Source organism: Hippoglossus hippoglossus, chromosome 13, assembly GCF_009819705.1.
Source record: "Hippoglossus hippoglossus isolate fHipHip1 chromosome 13, fHipHip1.pri, whole genome shotgun sequence".
Lineage (NCBI taxonomy): Eukaryota > Metazoa > Chordata > Actinopteri > Pleuronectiformes > Pleuronectidae > Hippoglossus > Hippoglossus hippoglossus.
The window spans coordinates 25,129,849-25,148,408 of NC_047163.1; the positions used below are offsets into that span (position 1 = coordinate 25,129,849).

At 42.2% G+C, this 18,560-nt stretch overlaps 2 protein-coding genes across 2 annotated transcripts; both read left to right on the top strand.

Moving 5' to 3' along the window:
• Positions 1–33: 33 nt before the first annotated feature.
• sars2 (seryl-tRNA synthetase 2, mitochondrial) lies at positions 34–8,295 on the top strand. The gene is made up of 16 exons (XM_034603909.1): positions 34–337; positions 2,398–2,493; positions 2,642–2,671; positions 2,761–2,901; positions 3,004–3,058; positions 3,148–3,211; positions 3,362–3,467; positions 3,555–3,602; positions 3,846–3,954; positions 5,145–5,190; positions 5,282–5,369; positions 5,458–5,570; positions 5,735–5,828; positions 6,528–6,620; positions 6,707–6,772; positions 7,539–8,295. The coding sequence occupies exons 1-16, from the start codon at positions 62–64 to the stop codon at positions 7,677–7,679; spliced, it is 1,566 nt and encodes a 521-aa protein (XP_034459800.1). The 5' UTR covers positions 34–61; the 3' UTR covers positions 7,680–8,295.
• A 2,214-nt stretch (positions 8,296–10,509) lies between these two features.
• LOC117772628 (cilia- and flagella-associated protein 251-like) lies at positions 10,510–18,135 on the top strand. The gene is made up of 6 exons (XM_034603910.1): positions 10,510–10,665; positions 14,844–14,884; positions 14,993–15,062; positions 15,666–15,731; positions 15,867–16,891; positions 17,801–18,135. The coding sequence occupies exons 1-6, from the start codon at positions 10,620–10,622 to the stop codon at positions 17,867–17,869; spliced, it is 1,317 nt and encodes a 438-aa protein (XP_034459801.1). The 5' UTR covers positions 10,510–10,619; the 3' UTR covers positions 17,870–18,135.
• The last annotated feature ends 425 nt before the right edge of the window (positions 18,136–18,560 follow it).

Below are 18,560 nucleotides of genomic sequence, written 5' to 3' on the forward strand. Positions count from 1 at the left end.
AGTTTCCATCGAAGCCATTATTCCTACACTCAGTAAATGCAACAGTCACCGCCGGACAAACATGGCGACGTGCATCGGTGTGGTAGCGAGAGTCGGAGGCGCCGCACTCAGCGTGTTGAAGCCGGTGTGTAGACAGGCTGCGGGGCGGAGGACACGCCTGTTCGTCCCGCAGCGCCTCTGTCACGGCGGCCGGAGCAGCCTGTACGACCATGTCCGTGAAGGGTACAGCGACAAGCCCGAGCTGGACATGAGGGAGGTGTGTGAGGAGACCGACAAAGTCATCGCTAATGTGGAGCGCAGGAAGGGCGACCTGCGGCCGGACGATGTCAGGAAGATTGTAAGTGTTTACCTTCGTGACACGAAACAACTCCGTCTTCTGTTCATGTTTGTGGAGATGGCAGCTGGATCTGTTGTACTAAAGTCTGCTTCATGTGCTGAGATGAATGGGCATGAAGAGTACTCAAACTAATACTAATGTTAAGATTTTATAAGATGTAGTCGTGTCACCTTGTTAAACGAAATCCTCAATCAATGAACATGTAAACATTAACTGCTGGACACAAGATATCCCCTGACATTATATAATTAAAAGTCCAACTTCATGTCCTTGCACTTGAGGTTTAGACATACACTGCTAAAAAAAAATGAAGGGAACACTTAAGCAAAACAGTACAAGACTGAGTCAGTGAAACTTCAGGGACACCAATCTGTCCAGTTAGGAAGCACACGTGATTCTGAATAAAAAGTGACTACAGGTGCAATGGAGAGTTTTGTGTTCTGCTAGTGTCCTTGTCACTACTGGTAGCATGAGGCGGTAGCTGCAGCCTGATCAGGTTGCACAGGTAGTCCAGCTCTTCCAGGATGGCACATCCATACCTGCGCTCGCAAGAAGGACTGTGTGTCTCCCAGTACAGTCTCAAGAGCATGGAGGAGACACCAGGAGACCGGCTGCTACACGGGGAGAGCTGGACAGGGCCATAGAAGGGCATCAACCCAGCAGCAGGACCGGTATCTGCTCCTTTTGTGCGAGGAGGAACAGGAGGAGCTCTGCCAGAGCCCTACAAAATGACCTCCAGCAGGCTACTGGTGTGCACGTTTCTGACCAAACTATCAGAAACAGACTGCATTAGGTGGCATGAGGGCCCGACGTCCTCTAGTGGGACCTGAGCTCACAGCCCAGCACCTGATTGGCATTCGACAGAGAACACCAGACTTGTCAGGTCCGGTATTGGTGCCCCGTTCTCTTTACAGATGAGAGCCAATTCACACTGAGCACATGTGACAGGCAAGAAAGAGTCTGGAGAAGCTGTGGTGAACGTTATGCTTCCTGTAACATCACCCAGCATGACCGGTTTGACGGTGGGTCAGTGATGGTCTGGGGAGGCATATCCTTGGAGGGTCGCACAGACCTCCATGTCTTAGCCAACGGTTTCCTGACTGCTGTTAGGTACTGGGATGAAATCCTCTGAGAGACTGTCAGACCTTATTGTGGTGCAGTGGTCCCCTGGTTCCTCCTCGTGCAGGACAATTCCCGGCCTCATGTGGCCAGAGTGTGCAGGCAGTTCCTGGATGACGAAGGCATTGATGCCATTGACTGGCCCTCACGTTCCCATGACCTAAATCCAATTGAGCACCTATGAGACGTTATGTATTGTTGCACCCGTTGTGCCAAGTACCTCCACAGACTGTGCGGGAACTCACTGATGCTCTGATCCAGGTCTGGGAGGAGATCGCCCAGGACACCATCCACCGACTCATCAGGAGCATACAGGCACGCGGGGGCGACGCACACTACTGAGTCACATTATGAGAAATTCACAAAAGTTGGATCAGCCTGTGATTTCAATTTTTTACTTGGATTTTCAGTGTGATTTTGAATCCAGCCCTCAATGGGTTGATGATTTTGGTTGCCATTGAACATTGTTACGTCATTTTGATTCAACAAATTATACAACGTACATAAGTAAAGATTTTTAACATGAATAATTTGTTCATCAAGATCTGATGTGTGATTTAAGTGTTCCCTTAATTTTTTGAGCAGTATATCGATATATAGATTTATGTTTGGTTTACAATGCACATATTTCCTTGTGTTTACATTGCATCTTTACTTCTTTCTTTTACTGAGTGTCTATTTTTACTAAGCCCTTTGCTGCTAACAGCAAATTTCCCCCATAATATGATTAATTAATGATTCAATATGATTAACGATGAATCAATAATTAATGATCTTATCTCGTATACATTTAAACAAGGGCAACACACGGAAACATGGAAAGTTATTGTGTAAACTTTATATACTGTATGCTTTTTTTAGTTTCATGCCCACTGTTTTACTGGATTCTCCTATGTGTGTGTGTTTGTGTGTTTGTGTATGTGTGTCTCTCCACATTACAGGTATGTGTGTGGCAGGAGCTGCAGGCAGTGAGGACAGAGATCTCTGAGCTGGAGAAGCTGAAGAGACACATCAGTGACACAGTCAGAGCTCTAGTGGTCAGTTAATGTTTTTACAGCAGTGGCTCACCATCACCAGTTTTCTAAAATATGCTGTTTGTGTTGGTTGTTTATAACATTATAGATATCTTATAAACATTTTCTCCAACCCCAAATCCCTATTTTCACTTTACTTTTTTCTCTACAGAAGAAGAATGACAAGAAAGCTCTTGCCAATGTAAGTTCTAACCTCAGAGCTGCATCTCTTTGATATTTACTGATTAAATCTCTGTAACTCACTCTGATTTGTTGTTGTCAACCCTGTAGCTTCAGGAGTACACCCAGGCTCTGCAGAAGGGGCGAGAGATTCGCAGCAGGCTGAATCAGCTCTACACTGCAGAGACTGAGCTGGATCAGGAGCACTACAGCCGAGCGCTCAGATTGCCCAACACAACACACCCTGACGTGGTTAGCACACATACACACACCCACACAGGTTGTCCAAAGCATCTGGGCAGACATTTGGAGTGAAGAAAATCTGTTAGTAAAAGTTTCCTTTCCCTTTTTCAGCCAGTTGGAGATGAGAGCCAGGCGAGGGTGGTGGAGCTGGTCGGAGAGAAACCTGGTGAGTGACGTGATCTGTGCTGCTATAGATGTGGTGGTGAATGGATTTTGAATCATCAATGGATATAATCCTCTCACTCTTTGTTGTAGCGTTTGACTTCAAGCCAAGGGGCCACGTAGAACTGGGCGAGGAGTTGGGTCTCATCAGGCAGAGGTGAGAATGGCTGTTCTTTGTCATTAGATACTTTTAAATCTTTAGTTCATATGATTGAAAGAAATACTGTAAAATGTAATCTTCTGGCTACTATTTAGGTTACTCTCATTGATTTGATGATGATATTTTGTTCCTTTTATTCTCCTGCAGGCATCTATCTCACGTTTCAGGCCACAGGTCCTATTATCTGAGGGGAGCAGGGGCCAGACTTCAGATCGCTCTTCAAAACTTCGCCCTCGACACACTGCAGCAACGGGTGAGCGCATGTGGGGACATTTTGGATAGGATGTGTATTTTGGTAATATATTGAAGAGCCAAGCTTGACTGTTCCTTTTGACTACAGGGCTTCATTCCCATGGTTGTACCTGACGTGCTGAAGGGGGCAGTGTTTGTGAGTAGAAGAACTCCTTACACATTTTACTTGATAAAAGATAACATGAGATCTAATCTAAAAATGTGAATTAAATGTTCAAACATTAAACATCAAAAGTGAAACAGTTTTAGTTTTATTAGCAATGTATCTACCTACCTAAGTTCACTCACACTACTCCGCTCCTCTGCTCCCTTCCCTGGTTACCAGTGGCAGTAACAGTCTTGTCCTCACTTTGACTCATGTCTCTGTTCTCTCCTCCAGGAGGGTTGTGGGATGCAGCCCAATGCTCACCGCTCTCAGGTCTACTCCCTGGACCCGGCTCGGTTCGTGGATCTCAACCTGGCTGGGACTGGAGAGGTTGGGACAGCAGGTGAAATTGAACTCAGTTCTTCATTGTTAATGCACTAATGCAACAATGATGTTTACTTGTAACAATGAATGGCCAGCAGCGTTCCTCTGCTGTATTCAATCTGTGGTGGTAATGGGTGCACTTGCACGAAGGCCCCTCTCACATGTAACAGATTGGAAAACACTGACCAGTAAGGTTGTATATTGGTACTAGTGAACAGTACAGATGCTGTGTCTTCTGGTTGTCATTTTTCATTTTAAAAAAAACGTCCTGAAACACTCAGAACTCGGCCATGTTTTGGTCTACTCACAAATTTCTCAACATCACTCCACCCAACTTCTAAGGTGTTAGTAGTCTGAATGAAGAATGATGATGAAAACTTCTGGGCCTTTTACATACACAAGCAAATATGTTTTATTAGGGTTCACAGCGCATCTTCCCATAAACATGTCATACTGTCGCACAAAAAATTGTACTATAGAGATTGTAACTGACAAACTAATTGTTGGCCAGTTACATAGTTTTCAGTTGATCAGTCCCTGTGTTTGACTCATTGTTTAAGTGAAGTTTGTGCTTTTACTAATTGGTCTATCTTTATTAATCTACATAGCAATAGTATTATGAGCAACATGAGCTATGCTAGTCTCATGCTATGTGACCTAAACTACATGTGCTCATTAAGTTTGGTTACGCTCTACTCTTTTTAATGGGGAGAAGAGTATGTGAAATAGTTAATTTTGCATGTGTTTGTACTGGTTCTGATGATGTTGAAATCCCATAGTTAATGTAACTGATCTTAAAATGGGATTTTAGTCTTGACATCAGAATTGTAATAATGCATTCGTTTCTGCATTTGTCTTGTTGAATCTAAATTCTACATTTCTCAAAATTCTCAAATTATGAATCCAACTATTCTCATCAAATGTTTTCTCTGTTTTCCTATAATGCTCTTGCAATACTGAAAAAGAGGTATCAGCATTTAAAGCTAATAAAAGCCTCTGAGAAGAAAGTAAGCTAAGGAAGCTAGTAGTTATGACTTTGCAGCGAGACTCGATATCAGAACCAGTATTGATGCGCAGAACAAGTTTAAATCTATGCTTTACCGTCATAGTCAAATGTGTGTTTCTTGACAGGTCCGAATGTGCCTCAGCAAAAAGGACATGCATCAATTTGCAGTGTGTAATAATCTGACGAGTGTCTCTTGTCCTCAGGCTATTTCATGGATCATGCAGTAAACTGGAAGGACCTGCCTGTCAGGTAAGGAGCAGCTTTCACTCATAGTTTGCAGTGGATATGTGTTCATATTAAAGTAAGTGCAGCTGACAGGAGCTGTCATCTGTCGCTGCAGGTCGGTGTGCAGCAGCACCTGCTACAGAGCAGAGACCGACACCGGCAGAGAGACATGGGGCCTCTACAGAGTTCATCACTTCAACAAGGTCGAAAGGACAGTTACACATCGAGACAGACACAGGAGCCTTTTGATTTTACTGGGTGATTTGATTTTAGAATGTTTTGTGTTTTCAGGTAGAGATGTTTGGAGTGACTGCAGATGAGACAGGAGAGGAGAGCTCTCAGCTGCTGCAGGAGTTTGTCTCCTTGCAGAAAGAGATGTTCTCTGCACTGGAGTTACACTACAGGTCAGTACACACACACACACACACACACACACACACACACACACACACACACACACACACACACACAATCTCAGTAATTCAATTATTTTATTCATCAATTTAGATTTACATAAAATGTTAATAGTGGAATACATTATGTGAGTTGTCCATATGTTTTCCCTCAGAGTGCTGGACATGCCGACACAGGAACTGGGTCCTCCTGCTTACAGGAAGTATGACATAGAAGCCTGGATGCCAGGGAGGAACAGTTACGGAGAGGTGGGCCCCATCATATCACTGTTACCTATAGTACTCACTGTCCCTTGTTTCTAAATCACAAGTCACATATGTAAAATGATAACTGAACTGATAATCTGCTGATCATGATATTCTGTATGTAAAGGGGTTGATTTGTGCTAAGATCTGCATGAACAGACACACAAACCTGCCTTCAGTCTAAAGAGACTTTAGCTTTTTGCTGCCCTTTTAAGCCACAACTCATATAATCTGAAGTTCGCCCAAAGACACACCCTCACATTGTCATTCCTACAAATAAAGTTAAACTTGACTTTTGCCACTTTGAAACAGGCACGATATAATATTATATTATTTTTTTCTATTCAACTTTATAGAAGATAACATTTGCACCCAAATATTTAATACACTGGATGTGTGAGTGTCACAGAACGTCTTGCTTTTCATTTTGGCACACACATTATTGTGATACAGAAACTTTCTCAAACCTTCCACATATTGACAGTTGCTGCCTGGACATGTTAGGTAATATTGCACAGATTTTGTGTAATTATAACATTAAATAGTACAATTGTATATTGGATTACACATATTACTGCTGTGCAGTTGGCGTTTTTACACATGCAGCTAAAAGAAGGTCTTTAACTTCCAGGTATTAAGAAAAAGCTGAATTGAAAGAGGTTTATTTTTTCGGATGATTCTGATGGCAGTTCTTGTCTATAGATTTCCAGCGGATCCAACTGCACCGACTACCAGAGCAGACGCCTCAACATCCTGTATGAGAGAGAGGACGGCAGCCTGCAGTACGCCAACACAGTAAGACTGCAGGAGAGGCTCCACTGCTGTTTCACTTTATAATCCAGCTATATTTCCATAATGTCTTTGGGTTTTTACCTCTGTAGGTGAATGCTACAGCATGTGCCATCCCCCGAACCATCATCGCGATCCTGGAAACGCATCAGACCAAAGTAAGACGCCAAAACACTTTACTTTGTTCTGAAAAAGCAGCAACATGCAGTAAAATGATGTCATTTCAAGGCTCCAGTAGTAAACACCAGATATTAATGTTCTGTTCAGGAATGAGGTGAATGTGAATCCCTTGTGCTGCTCAAAATAATTTTTTGGAACAGGAAAAAACACTAAATACATTTCACATGACATTGTTATGCCTCTGTGCCAAAGGTCAAGGTCACTGTGACCTTACAATCCCAACCTTCATCCTGCTTCCTCTCTGTGTGTTTCTCAGTGTTATTGGTGTGCAGTTAGTGTGCAATGTGTGGTGTTTATGGAGCTCCCCCTAGTGACTGTTGTTGTTAGTTCAATCGATCAGACTTCATTTGTAGGACCAAGACCATCAAGAGCTGAGTTATTAAGAGTTGCCACCTAATTTTTTTTAAAATAAAATATATAGCATTTCAATATGCTTTGTAGGAATAAACTAGAAGCAGTACTAATGATTATTTTCAAATTGACAGTACGATGGAAAGTAATGCATATTTGAAACATTAGAGCATGTAAAGCTTTATAAGTAAAAACTTGAATCAAAATTATAAACCTGAATGTTTGTTTGGCCTATAAAGGATACCTATACCTCTGAACGTCCAACATTTCGAAATATTTGTTTACTATAGTTTAAGATAAAGAAGGATGAACACTTGTCTTTTACTTATTTGACGTTCACAGTTTATCTTCAAAACTGTTAAACATTTTCCGCTTGTCCCCATCTCCCCTCAGGAGGGAACAGTGCGTGTGCCCCGAGCCCTGCAGCCTTATTTGGGTCTAGAAGTGATCGAGAAGCCAACGTACTCTGCACTGAAATACATTGGACCCAACCAGCACAATCGACCACCCAGGCCTGCTCCGAAGACTAGATGACGTGACTGCAAGTGAAGAGCTCTGACCCCCGGCTGTCATCTTCAAACACCTGAGGTGTCATTTCACATCCAGACAGAAAGTCCATATGTGACAAATAAGCATAAGGAAATCTTGACTACAGTTTGTTGTCCATTTAAAAGGTTGTGAATAATCTCTTTTGTGCTTCAAATGAAATTCCTTGAATTGAATGAATTGAGTGCACCAGTGTTTTGAGATGATTGGATCAGACCTCAGTCAATGAGGTCTGGTCAGTGTAAATATTTTTGTCATTTTGTAAAATGCTATGAAATTGTGAATGGAAGCCTGAATGTGTGTTGTCTCCATGACAGAAACACACACAAAATGACCTTGATGACAGTGTGACCTTAAGAGGAATGTGGAAATTAGTGAATATGGGGGAGATGCTGCACAATAGAATATTTATTGTCTCCTGTAGGTGATATTAAGTAATGGGTTGTTAATGTCTGTTGCATTACCAGCTGTTACAAAGTGAAAATATTTAACCAGTTGGTAGAGGAGATGATAATGTCTGCATGGACCTCTTAATAAATAGAATACAGTTATAAATGTGACAGTAAACAGAAGAATTACTTAAATTCCTTCTTGTGTGAGATGCCATGATGGTAAATGGTCTGTATTTATGTTATTTTCTCGTCTTGATGACCACTCAAAGTACTTTAAAGTGCAGTCTTGCCCTTCACACACACACACACATTCATACAGTGCATCTATGCGCAGCACTTTCTCTATCATAGATCACTCACACACTGCCAGCAGCTGTAAGGGCCAATTTGGGGCTCAGTATCTTGCTCGAGAACACTTCGGCACGTGACTGACCAACACTGACGTCTTAAATCAGCTGCAGAAAACCTTTAAAACAAACTGAAAAAGGGGAACACGAAAAGACACAAAATAATTCTCACAGTGTAAGTGAAAAATAAAATCACGGATCCGCCCCCTGATCCACTCCAAAAGTAAATGTTCTTCCTTGTCCCACAGCCCACCCTTCCACCAAGTGTCAAGTAAATCGGTTTAGTAGTTTTTGTGTAATCTGGCCTACAGACAGACGGATAATAAGGAATAACAACACAACCTGCTTGGTGGAGGTAACAAGCAGAGTCCTCACGCTGGGAGGTGCTCCCTTCACATTCTGGCACAGGAGCTTTTAAGCACCTTAATTCTCAGGCCAGGTGCACCTGACTGGCCTGAGATCAGGACGGAGCCACAGGAGAGATAAAGAGCAGCAACACACATCCATAACTGTATGAGACTGTTGTGATCATTATCTGTGGTTATCAACATCCAATGAGAACCTGGGGTCTGATCAGGTAGATTTAATCAGAAAGCTGCTGTTCTTCCCCAAGCAAACAGCTGAAGACATTTTGTCAAAGGAGTGAAGGGTTGACATCAGAATATATAAGGTCATGTTCTTCAATAAAACCAAAGAGATTATTTTACTGAAGGAGGAACAGGAGATCTTTTCATCCTGCTTCTTTTTCATTCATTTCCAGCAGTTTTTTTCAAATGTCCTTTATCATAACTCCCATTAAAACCCATGCAAGCATTCATTTGTTTGTTATCCATTACAATATTGGAAAACTATGCTGACTTCCACCTCCATTACTGTTGCTGGTCCAAAACAGATGACTCAGCAATACAGAGGCTCTGAAATACAACCACAAAAACGAACCAAACAAAGTAAATGATTCTTGTGGGGGAACCTAGTTAGAATTAAACAGTTTGATTTCCTGTGGTGAAATAATTATGAGAACATCTCTTTGACAACGTTGTGGTAACACATGGTGCCCTGTGGATGCTGTCCTCACCTAGTTAAAGTATTTGCCTCAACCTTTTATTTATCGAAAGTGGCCATGGGGGGGGGGGGACACTGCTGTGGCACAGGTAATAACTTTATTTATTGTCGCTTTTCTAAACAGAGTGACACAGTGCCTATGTATGGAGCTGGCATGGCTGATGGGACAGTTCAAAATAAAGATGCAGTCTGGTGTGGGAGGGATTAAACACATCATGGAGAGAGGTGTAGTACTGGGGATTGTTGAACAGGTGACAGAAGGGGCTTGGGAAGAGAAAGACACAACCTGCAGTTTTGTATTTTGTACATTGTGTATTACAACAATTGGACAATTACACATCTTATCTTGTGTGTTGCCACGGGTGCAGAGGTACCCAGCACAGCTGTCCATGCTCCATCCCAGGCTTCTAAATATATATTTCTGATACTTCATGGGCCTTGTTTGGATTGTTTTCTTCACTATTGTGTACAATTTTATTTATTTAGTAATGTAGTTGCCAACTGCTCTTCGGGCAACCCCCAGACATGTGAGGGATGTGGACAGCAGAGGATTGTGGGAAGAAGAGAGCTTGGAGCTCTAACACCTCAATCTACTCTAACAGTGAAGCACGTGAATACACACACACGCACACACATGGTCATGTCTTCATGATTTCAGAGGACATTAAATTGACATTAAATTAATTTCCTTGAAACGTATTCTAATTTGAACCATGACTACTATTTGACTAACCCTAACTGTTACTCTAATTTTATTATTGAGTTTATGGGGACTTTTTTGTCCCCATAATGTGACTAAAAGGATTGATGTCCTCACAACATGGGTAGTACCTAGAACACACACACACACACACACACACACAGGACACTTTAGTGGACATTACATAGACTTTCATTCATTACTTAGAGATTAGCCTACCTTAATCTGAACCATGTACTTCCTGCTAACCTTAAACATAACATAACCATCCAACTACCTGGTCAGTGGTCATTAGTCTGCACACACACACACACACACACACACACACTGATTGGCTCCACCTCCCTCGGCGGGTGTGTGTGAAGAAGCTCCAGCTCCGTTATTTCAAGGTTATCATCTCCTGCAGGAACCTCGCAGCTCGGATCTTATGGGATTTCTGATAACCGCAGTGTTTGTCTGGGCTGTGGTCGGAGGTGAGTGTTCTCCACATCCACCATCACTAAACTGCAGCGGGGGAAATGTGTGTGTATGCGTGTGTTTATTTTGGGTGCATTGACGATCCAAATCGCTCTCAGCACACACACACCACTGCCTCAGCTGTATGTTATTTATTAAGAGTATTTATTTAGTATATTAGTAGGTTAGCAGCCTGCTGTTGAAAACATGGGATTATAATGACAGTGTATGGAGCAGCGTTTAGGTGTTACTCAACATAACACTGAAATCCTTTCAGACTAATACTGAACCAAAGCGTTGTTACATAATTTGCTGTGCGTCCACCTCTCTGCTTGTGTGTGCGTGCGTGCGCGTGGACCACAACATAAATCTCCGCACAGGTAAGCGGGACGCTCACGTGTGCGCGTGCTGCATGGTGCTGTGAACAGCACGTTACTTAGGAGATGGGTGAGGGTACCTGAGAGGTGCGTGTTTAATGTGGTGTGTGTGAGGGTATTGTGCAGCGGCAGCAGTTCTATATAGAGCTGAACACTCAACTGTTAGTGGAGCTGGAGACCAAGACAACAAGAATAACACTCACTCTAGATTATTATACTATACTATACTGCATTATACCTTACTATACTAGACTATACTAAACTGCATTATACCTTACTATACTAGACTATAATAAACTGCATTATACCTTACTATACTAGACTAAACTGCATTATCTTACTATACTATACTAAACTGCATTATTCCGTACTATACTAGACGATACTAAACCGCATTATACCTTACTATACTATACTAAACTGCATTATACCGTACTAGACTATACTAAACTGCATTATACCTTACTATACTATACTATACAACCCCATCCTACCCTACACAACACTGCACTATACTATATACTATATAATATACTATATACTATAATGTACTATGCTATAACACCCATTATAGATTACTATACTGTACTATCCAACACTGCATTACACTATACTTTACTACTGTACATACTATACCATACTATACTATACAACTCTATACTATATACTGCACTGAATTGTACTATACTGTACTATACCACAACATACTATACTATACAACCACCTCCTACCCTACACAACACTGCACTATACTATATTATACTGCACTGTGCTATACTATACTATATTGAACTATATACTACCACCATACTATAATAAATAGTGTACTTTAATACACTATATACTAAGAAGGGCATTTCATCAAGGGTTGCAGCCCTTGAAGCAATGAATTAAAAAGGTGTTTTTTTCATTGTCAAATTTAATTTACATTATAGTCAATCAACTGGAGGAAAGCAAGTGAATCGTTTGTGTATTCACCAAATAATTTGCATTTTTTAATGCAACTAATGCCACTCAGTACAACATCATGCCCCCTTACCCTTAACACCGGATCCCCTCGAGGCTGCGTGCTGAGCCCTCTGCTGTACTCGCTGTACATCCATGACTGTGTATCCACATCAGACAGCATCATCATAATTAAGTTAGCTGACGACACAGCAGTTGTGGGGTTAATCCCCATCAGCAACGAGGAAGCCTACAGGACGGAGATCATCCACCTGGAGAGCTGGTGTCGGGAGAATAATCTCCTGCTGAACACCAACAAAACTAAAGAACTGATTGTGGACTTCAGGAGGAAACAGCAGAGCGACAGCCGTCCACTCTGGATCAGTGGGTCTGAGGTGGAGAGAGTGGACAGTTTTAAATACCTTGGTGTGACCATCACACGGAACCTGTCTTGGTCACTCCATGTAAACAGAACAGTGAAGAAGGCCAGACAGTGTCTCTTCCACTTCAGATGCCTGAGAGGCTTAAAGCTCCCCCCAAAGGTGCTCAGGAACTTTTACACCTGCACCATCGAGAGCATCTTGAGTGGGAGCATCACCACCTGGATGGGCAGCTGCCTTAAGCAGAACGTCTTGGCCCTGAAAAGGGTCTTCCGCTAAGCCGAGTGGGCTATCAGAATGACCCTCTCCGACCTGCAAGACATTTCTAACAGACGATGCAGGTCAAGGGCTGAGAAGATCCTCAGACAGCCCAACCACCCTGGAAACACACTCCTCTCCCTGCTGCCGTCAGGCCGGAGGTTCCGCTGCCTGAGAACCAACACAGAGAGGATGAGGAGGAGTTTCTTCCCTCAGGCCATCTGTTTGCTCAACTCTAGCATTAAACCAGACTCAGAACACTTGCATACTTGCACAGTTCCTGAACTACAGCAGAAGCACACTCACCTTACATGTATATAGTATTTTTATATTTATATTTTACCGTTGTAATATTTTGCATTATGTAATACTATTGTGTGCTATTTTATATTGTCTTTTATTTTATTATTTTAAAACTGGATGCAGGCACAATAACACATTTCAATGCACATTGTACCATGTATAGTTGTGTACATGACAAATAAATCTTATCTTATCTTATAAGTCCCCTTAAATTCAGTCAAGCTGCACCAAATTTTACACACTTATAGATATCAGTTCACTAAAGTTCACCCATGTCTTATTATTTTCATCAATACCCAACAATTATTCTCCAAAAAACTGTGAAAATGTCAAACAACTAAACATCTCACAATGTTAGGGAAAGAGAAATAAACAATGGTAATCCATCCAGTAGTTTTAGGGTAATCTTGCTTACAAACAAACCAACCAACAAACAAAGGGACAGGGCTGAAAACAACCTCCTTGGCAAAGGTAGTCAAACCTCACATTTAGAGCAACTACAGCTATTACTATGACTCAACATCACCTCAGAACCAGCATCTATAGGTAATACAATACTCTTGGTGTACCAGTGAATGCCAATGCAGCTTGACATCAAATATACCAAGAAACTGATCATTTAAACTCAACAATGTGCAGGTACCTGTGAGTTCCTGCAGTACATGCACATGTTCATAACTCTGATGGGACTGCATGTTTTAGTGCATTCATCATTTTTTATTTTACAACCTGCAGATGCTTATTTTTCTTGATTTCTAACATGGAGTTTGGTTGAACATGGGCAGCAGCAGCAGGACAAAGCCAATAAAACCAGAGCCACATCACAGTGGTAATTATGGGGCTGGGGTGTCCTAGCTCAGAGAGAGAGAGAGTGTGGATTACATTCATACACACTCACTCTCTCTCTCCTCGTCACATGCACTTGCAGAGCATTACAGTGCCGGACTGTACGCAGCAGCTCACGTGTCTGTATGGGGGGGTTCACCACTGGTCGAAGGTATCAATTAGTTCCATTGATTCTGATCTGTGCTGATCTGGTTGTGTGCGGGCACGGAACACGGGGTTTAGATTAAATCTTACAGCTTCTACTTCTACTTCCTGTCAGTAAATGGACCTAATGCACTCTGTACTTTGGTGAAAATCTCAGCAGATCACGCAGAATTATTTTTATATAAAAATTGTTTTATGTGTAGCAAGCAACACCAATGTGTTTAAATGATGCACAGAAACTGATGAGATGAATGGCTGGTAGATGGTAGTTAAGTTTAGGTGTGCACCCATTTTATAATTGACATACTTGGAGGTATTTGCCTCCATTTAAGTTTCATTTACTTCATTATTTCGATGGCTTTCTGAAAAACATTTGTAGATTGAAAATGTTACAACATGACATTTAGATTCATGAGTAAATGAAGGTGCAGTAAATGAGCAGCACCATATCTTGTGCCTCAGACAGTCCTTGTGCCCAACAAAAGAAAAGGTCTTGGGCTTCAAGCCGAATAAAGATTTTGATCTACACTGACATTTAGCTGCTTGTCAGATCTGCTGTATCTCCGTGAGATAGGGTGCTGAGGGCACTGCTTAGTGTCCCTTTAATGGTCTACTGGCAGGCAGGGATTGGTGACTGATTTAGCCCAGGTTGGAACCTACCTGTGAGATAAAGCCTTTGGGAAGATCTGCATCCTGGAGAGAGAGAGAGAGCGAAGAGGGTTAAGCTTCTTTGCTGTGTCGCTTTACCAAGATAACTGTGCTTAACCTTAATAAGAGAACAGCTCCACCCACGCCCATGCAGGATAAGCGACTGCTAAGTAGCGTGGTGCTTTTTGGGTATAGATTGGTGCTGCCTTTGCTTGTGTTGAAACGCTATAGTTTTTTATACGTATTCACACACACATTTCTTACGACTGTCTACCCTCTTGTTTTGTGCCTCAGTGGGAAGCCGGCCAGTCACCACCCCCCTTAATGATGCAAAGGTCAGGAACAACTATTTTTAATTCCCCCTATCATTCAGCACATTGTACATATGTACCTTTTAATGACTAGGCCTCTAATTATGTGTGTTTTTTGTCTTGTTCCTCCAGGTTGAGTGTATTATTCAGGAAACTCTGAATGAGGACGGGTCACAACATGCGTGTGGCCCAGAGCTCACAGGTGACGTCTTTAATCATCAATAGAAAAGTATGTGTTAACAATTTTGACAATTGAGCGGCGGTGGCTCACGGTAGAGAGCGCCGTCCACTAACCAGACATTTGGTGGTTCGATCCCCAGCTCCTCCTGTCACCAATGGTGTGAGAGAAAAAGTGCTGTGTCTCGAAGCACCGAATGAATGAGTGTGTGTATGAGCGTGTGAATGGATGATAGTGACTTGTACTTTAAAGCGCTTTGAGTGGTCAATAAGACTGGGCAAGCGCTATATAAATAAAGTCCATTTGACTAATTACCATTAATCGATAATTCTTTTACAACATATAGATGCAAGACAAGATAGGGCAGTGGGAAATAGTGACAGGAAGTTTACCGCAGTATTTTCTTTTCTACAGACCAACTGTTAATTGATTCACTTTTAATGAAATAACACATGGAACTGCTGCAATTCAACTCTCACCAGATACTTGTGTCTTTTTCCTTATCTTTTAAATTCCAATCATTCCAATCTTTCAAATTCCAAAATAATTTAGCATTTTCCAAAGCTAACATTAAATGTGTTGGTGTGTTTATGTGTCTGAGTGTTAATGTGTTGTTATTCTCTGCAGAGGAACTTGACGAGGTGCAAAGACATCAGAGTCTTCTCAGGGAGCTGCAGAAGTTGGCTGATGATGGTACAAACACATCACACACACACACACACACACACACCTCCTTTTTAGAGAGGTATAGAAGTAATGTCCACAGCAAGCTTGTATTTTAACACCACAGCGAACATAGCACTGACTATTGCAATCTGAATGTTGCAGAGAGAGAAAGGGAGCATGAGGATGAGAGGAAGAACGAGCGTTATGAGTACAACTTGGCCGACGATGAGAGCAACTTTGAGCAGAGGGATGAGGAGGAGGACAAGAAGGAGGAGAGAGACCTGACCAACCTTGTGAAAAAGACAGGTGAAAAGAATAATTACAAGACCGAGGGAGATGACACCAAAGAGAAGATGATGGAGAGGCCACGTATTGATGACACAGGGAGGGATGATGAAGAGGAGAGAGCCAAGGAGCTTGAGGAGCTGCTGGCTGAGGAGATCACCAAGAAAGTGAAGGAGGAGAGGAATGATGAAGAGCTCAAAGAACTGCTGAAAGAGCTGAAAAAGAAGCGATATGAGGCTGTGAAGGAGAGGGAGATACAGAAAGGTTCTGAAATGGACCAGAAGGAGGAGGTGGAGGATAAGAAGGAAGAGGAGGACAAAGGAAGTAAAGGAGAAACGGTGGAGGACTTGGAGAAGCAGAGGGTTGAGGAGAGGAAGAAGAACGAGGTGGAGCTGATGGTGGAGAAGGAGAAGGTGGAGAAAGAGCTAAAAGAGCTTCTCAAAGAGCAGGACAGCAAGCCACAGCAGGAGAGGGAGAGGAAGGAGAAGCAGGAGGAGCTGGACGAACTTACGAGGAAGATGAAGAGGGTGAATGAGGAAGAGGAGCAGGAGAAGCAGGGTGGGACAAAAGAGGACGGGGTGGGTGACATGCCGGCGGAGGAGAAGAGCGAACAGGAGGAGGGAGACGGAGAAAAGGAGTCTGATGAGATAGTAGAGAATGAAGTCAAGAAGAAAGAAGAGGAGGTGCCAGCAGAGGTGAAGGAGCCCCAGCAAAAGAGAGTGATGGAGAAAGCCAGTGACGAGGCCACACGGCAGTTTGAGAGGGAAAGGTACAAAGATGAGGAGGAAGAGGAGGAAAATGGGGAGGATGAGGAAGATGAGGATGAGTATGTCAGAGAGGACGAGGAGGGGCAAGAGGAGGACGACGATGAAGAGGGTGAAGCCGCAGAAGATGAAGGGGAGGTAAGTGCAAAACATATTGAAATGTTTGCATGGGTTTGGTCACATTGAATATTACAGCCCAAAGATTTATTAAATACTAACTGGGCACATATACTGAAACATAATTAGTTTTATACTGGGATGAAAAACAGGAAGTTAGAGATTAAGTGAGTAAAACCGTAGATCAGCTTTTATGTCCTGTCAGTCAAGCTCCCTTATATAAGTCTGGTGCTATGAAATACAGCAGGTTATAGGAGGTGCAGACTGTAAAGTAAGTCTGTTTTTTAACTTTTTCAAAACTAGATATGTTTACAGAGCAGGTGAAGTTAATCTAAGATGACCTTGGGGAACTCCACATATCTTGTTGTCCATTCACATGTATATTTACCAGTTGTTCCTGTCTTGAAGATATCTCCTGAACCAATTTAGCTAAAGTGAAAACCTACCTGAATCAATTTCTAAACAAAATAATTCAGAACCTTTATAAAAACGGTCTCAGTTCTGTGGTGGAGTTTGTATAATATAGTTTATCACCACAGTAAAAACTACAAAAACACTAGAATAGCACTCAGTGGAGCACAAACCTCCGCCAAGGCCCCAACAGTCCGCATATTAAAGCACATTTAAATTCACTAGATCCTGACTTTTATTTGCACCAAATTTTGAAATAATTGAAAATGTTGAAAAATGCTATTGTCAGGTGAAAAAAAACTATAGATCTGCCCCCTGATCCAGATCCATACCAATCATTCCACCAAGTTTCATGGTAATCTGTCCTGCAGTTTTTGCATAATCTTGCCTAAAGTATTTTATTGTAAGTATTGTATTTTATTTCTGTGTCCCTCTTAACTTTTCTAAGTACCCATTAAGTATTTCATTTGTACTAATACTATATATTAACAGTGTATTTATTTGTTTTTCTTGCTTCAGGAGCTGCTGGAGATTGAAGCCGAGTTGCGCAAAGTGGCTGCAGAGCTGAGAGAGCTTCGCAGAGGCTAAGTCACATGCTCGCTCGCTCGCTCGCTCATACACATGCACACACATATACAAACACACACTGGACTGACAAAACCCTTTGTTGTATTCACAGTCACACATTCACCTCACACATTTCTCCCGTTGAACAGCCTTCAAGTCCCTTCAGCACTCAGAGAAATATCTTTCGTTTTCAATCCTTAAGTGGACAGTGGTGGAAACTGTACACACTGTTGTTTCATGCCTGCTTTTAGATGACCTGGAAAAGGCCGTCTCTGTTCGTTTGAATGTTTCTGAGTGTTGAGGAGAAGGAGATGCCTTTTCTGGATGATCTGAAAGCTTGTTGTGTCCATCACGCGTGTCCCTGGCTCTGTACCTGTAAATGCTGTTTGTGAAGTAGACAGGTGATGTCGCTTCAGTTGTAAACCGCCATGGACACAAAGCATTCAGCACTTTGATTCAAATGTTCATTTTGACAGCAGATTGCCAACCATGCACACACCATCATCTTTGAAATGTGAGTCACAACAACCGTCAGCCAGTGCTACTCTCGTCTGAAGGTATCATCCTCAGTGGTGTGTTCTTGTGGGATAAGCAGATTCCCTACTATAAGTACTATGTGCATTTCAATATATATTTTGTGCAATAATTGATGTGTTAGCTGTACCTGCTGTTCTGACTGTTAATGATATGTATTATTGGTATTTCTACACTG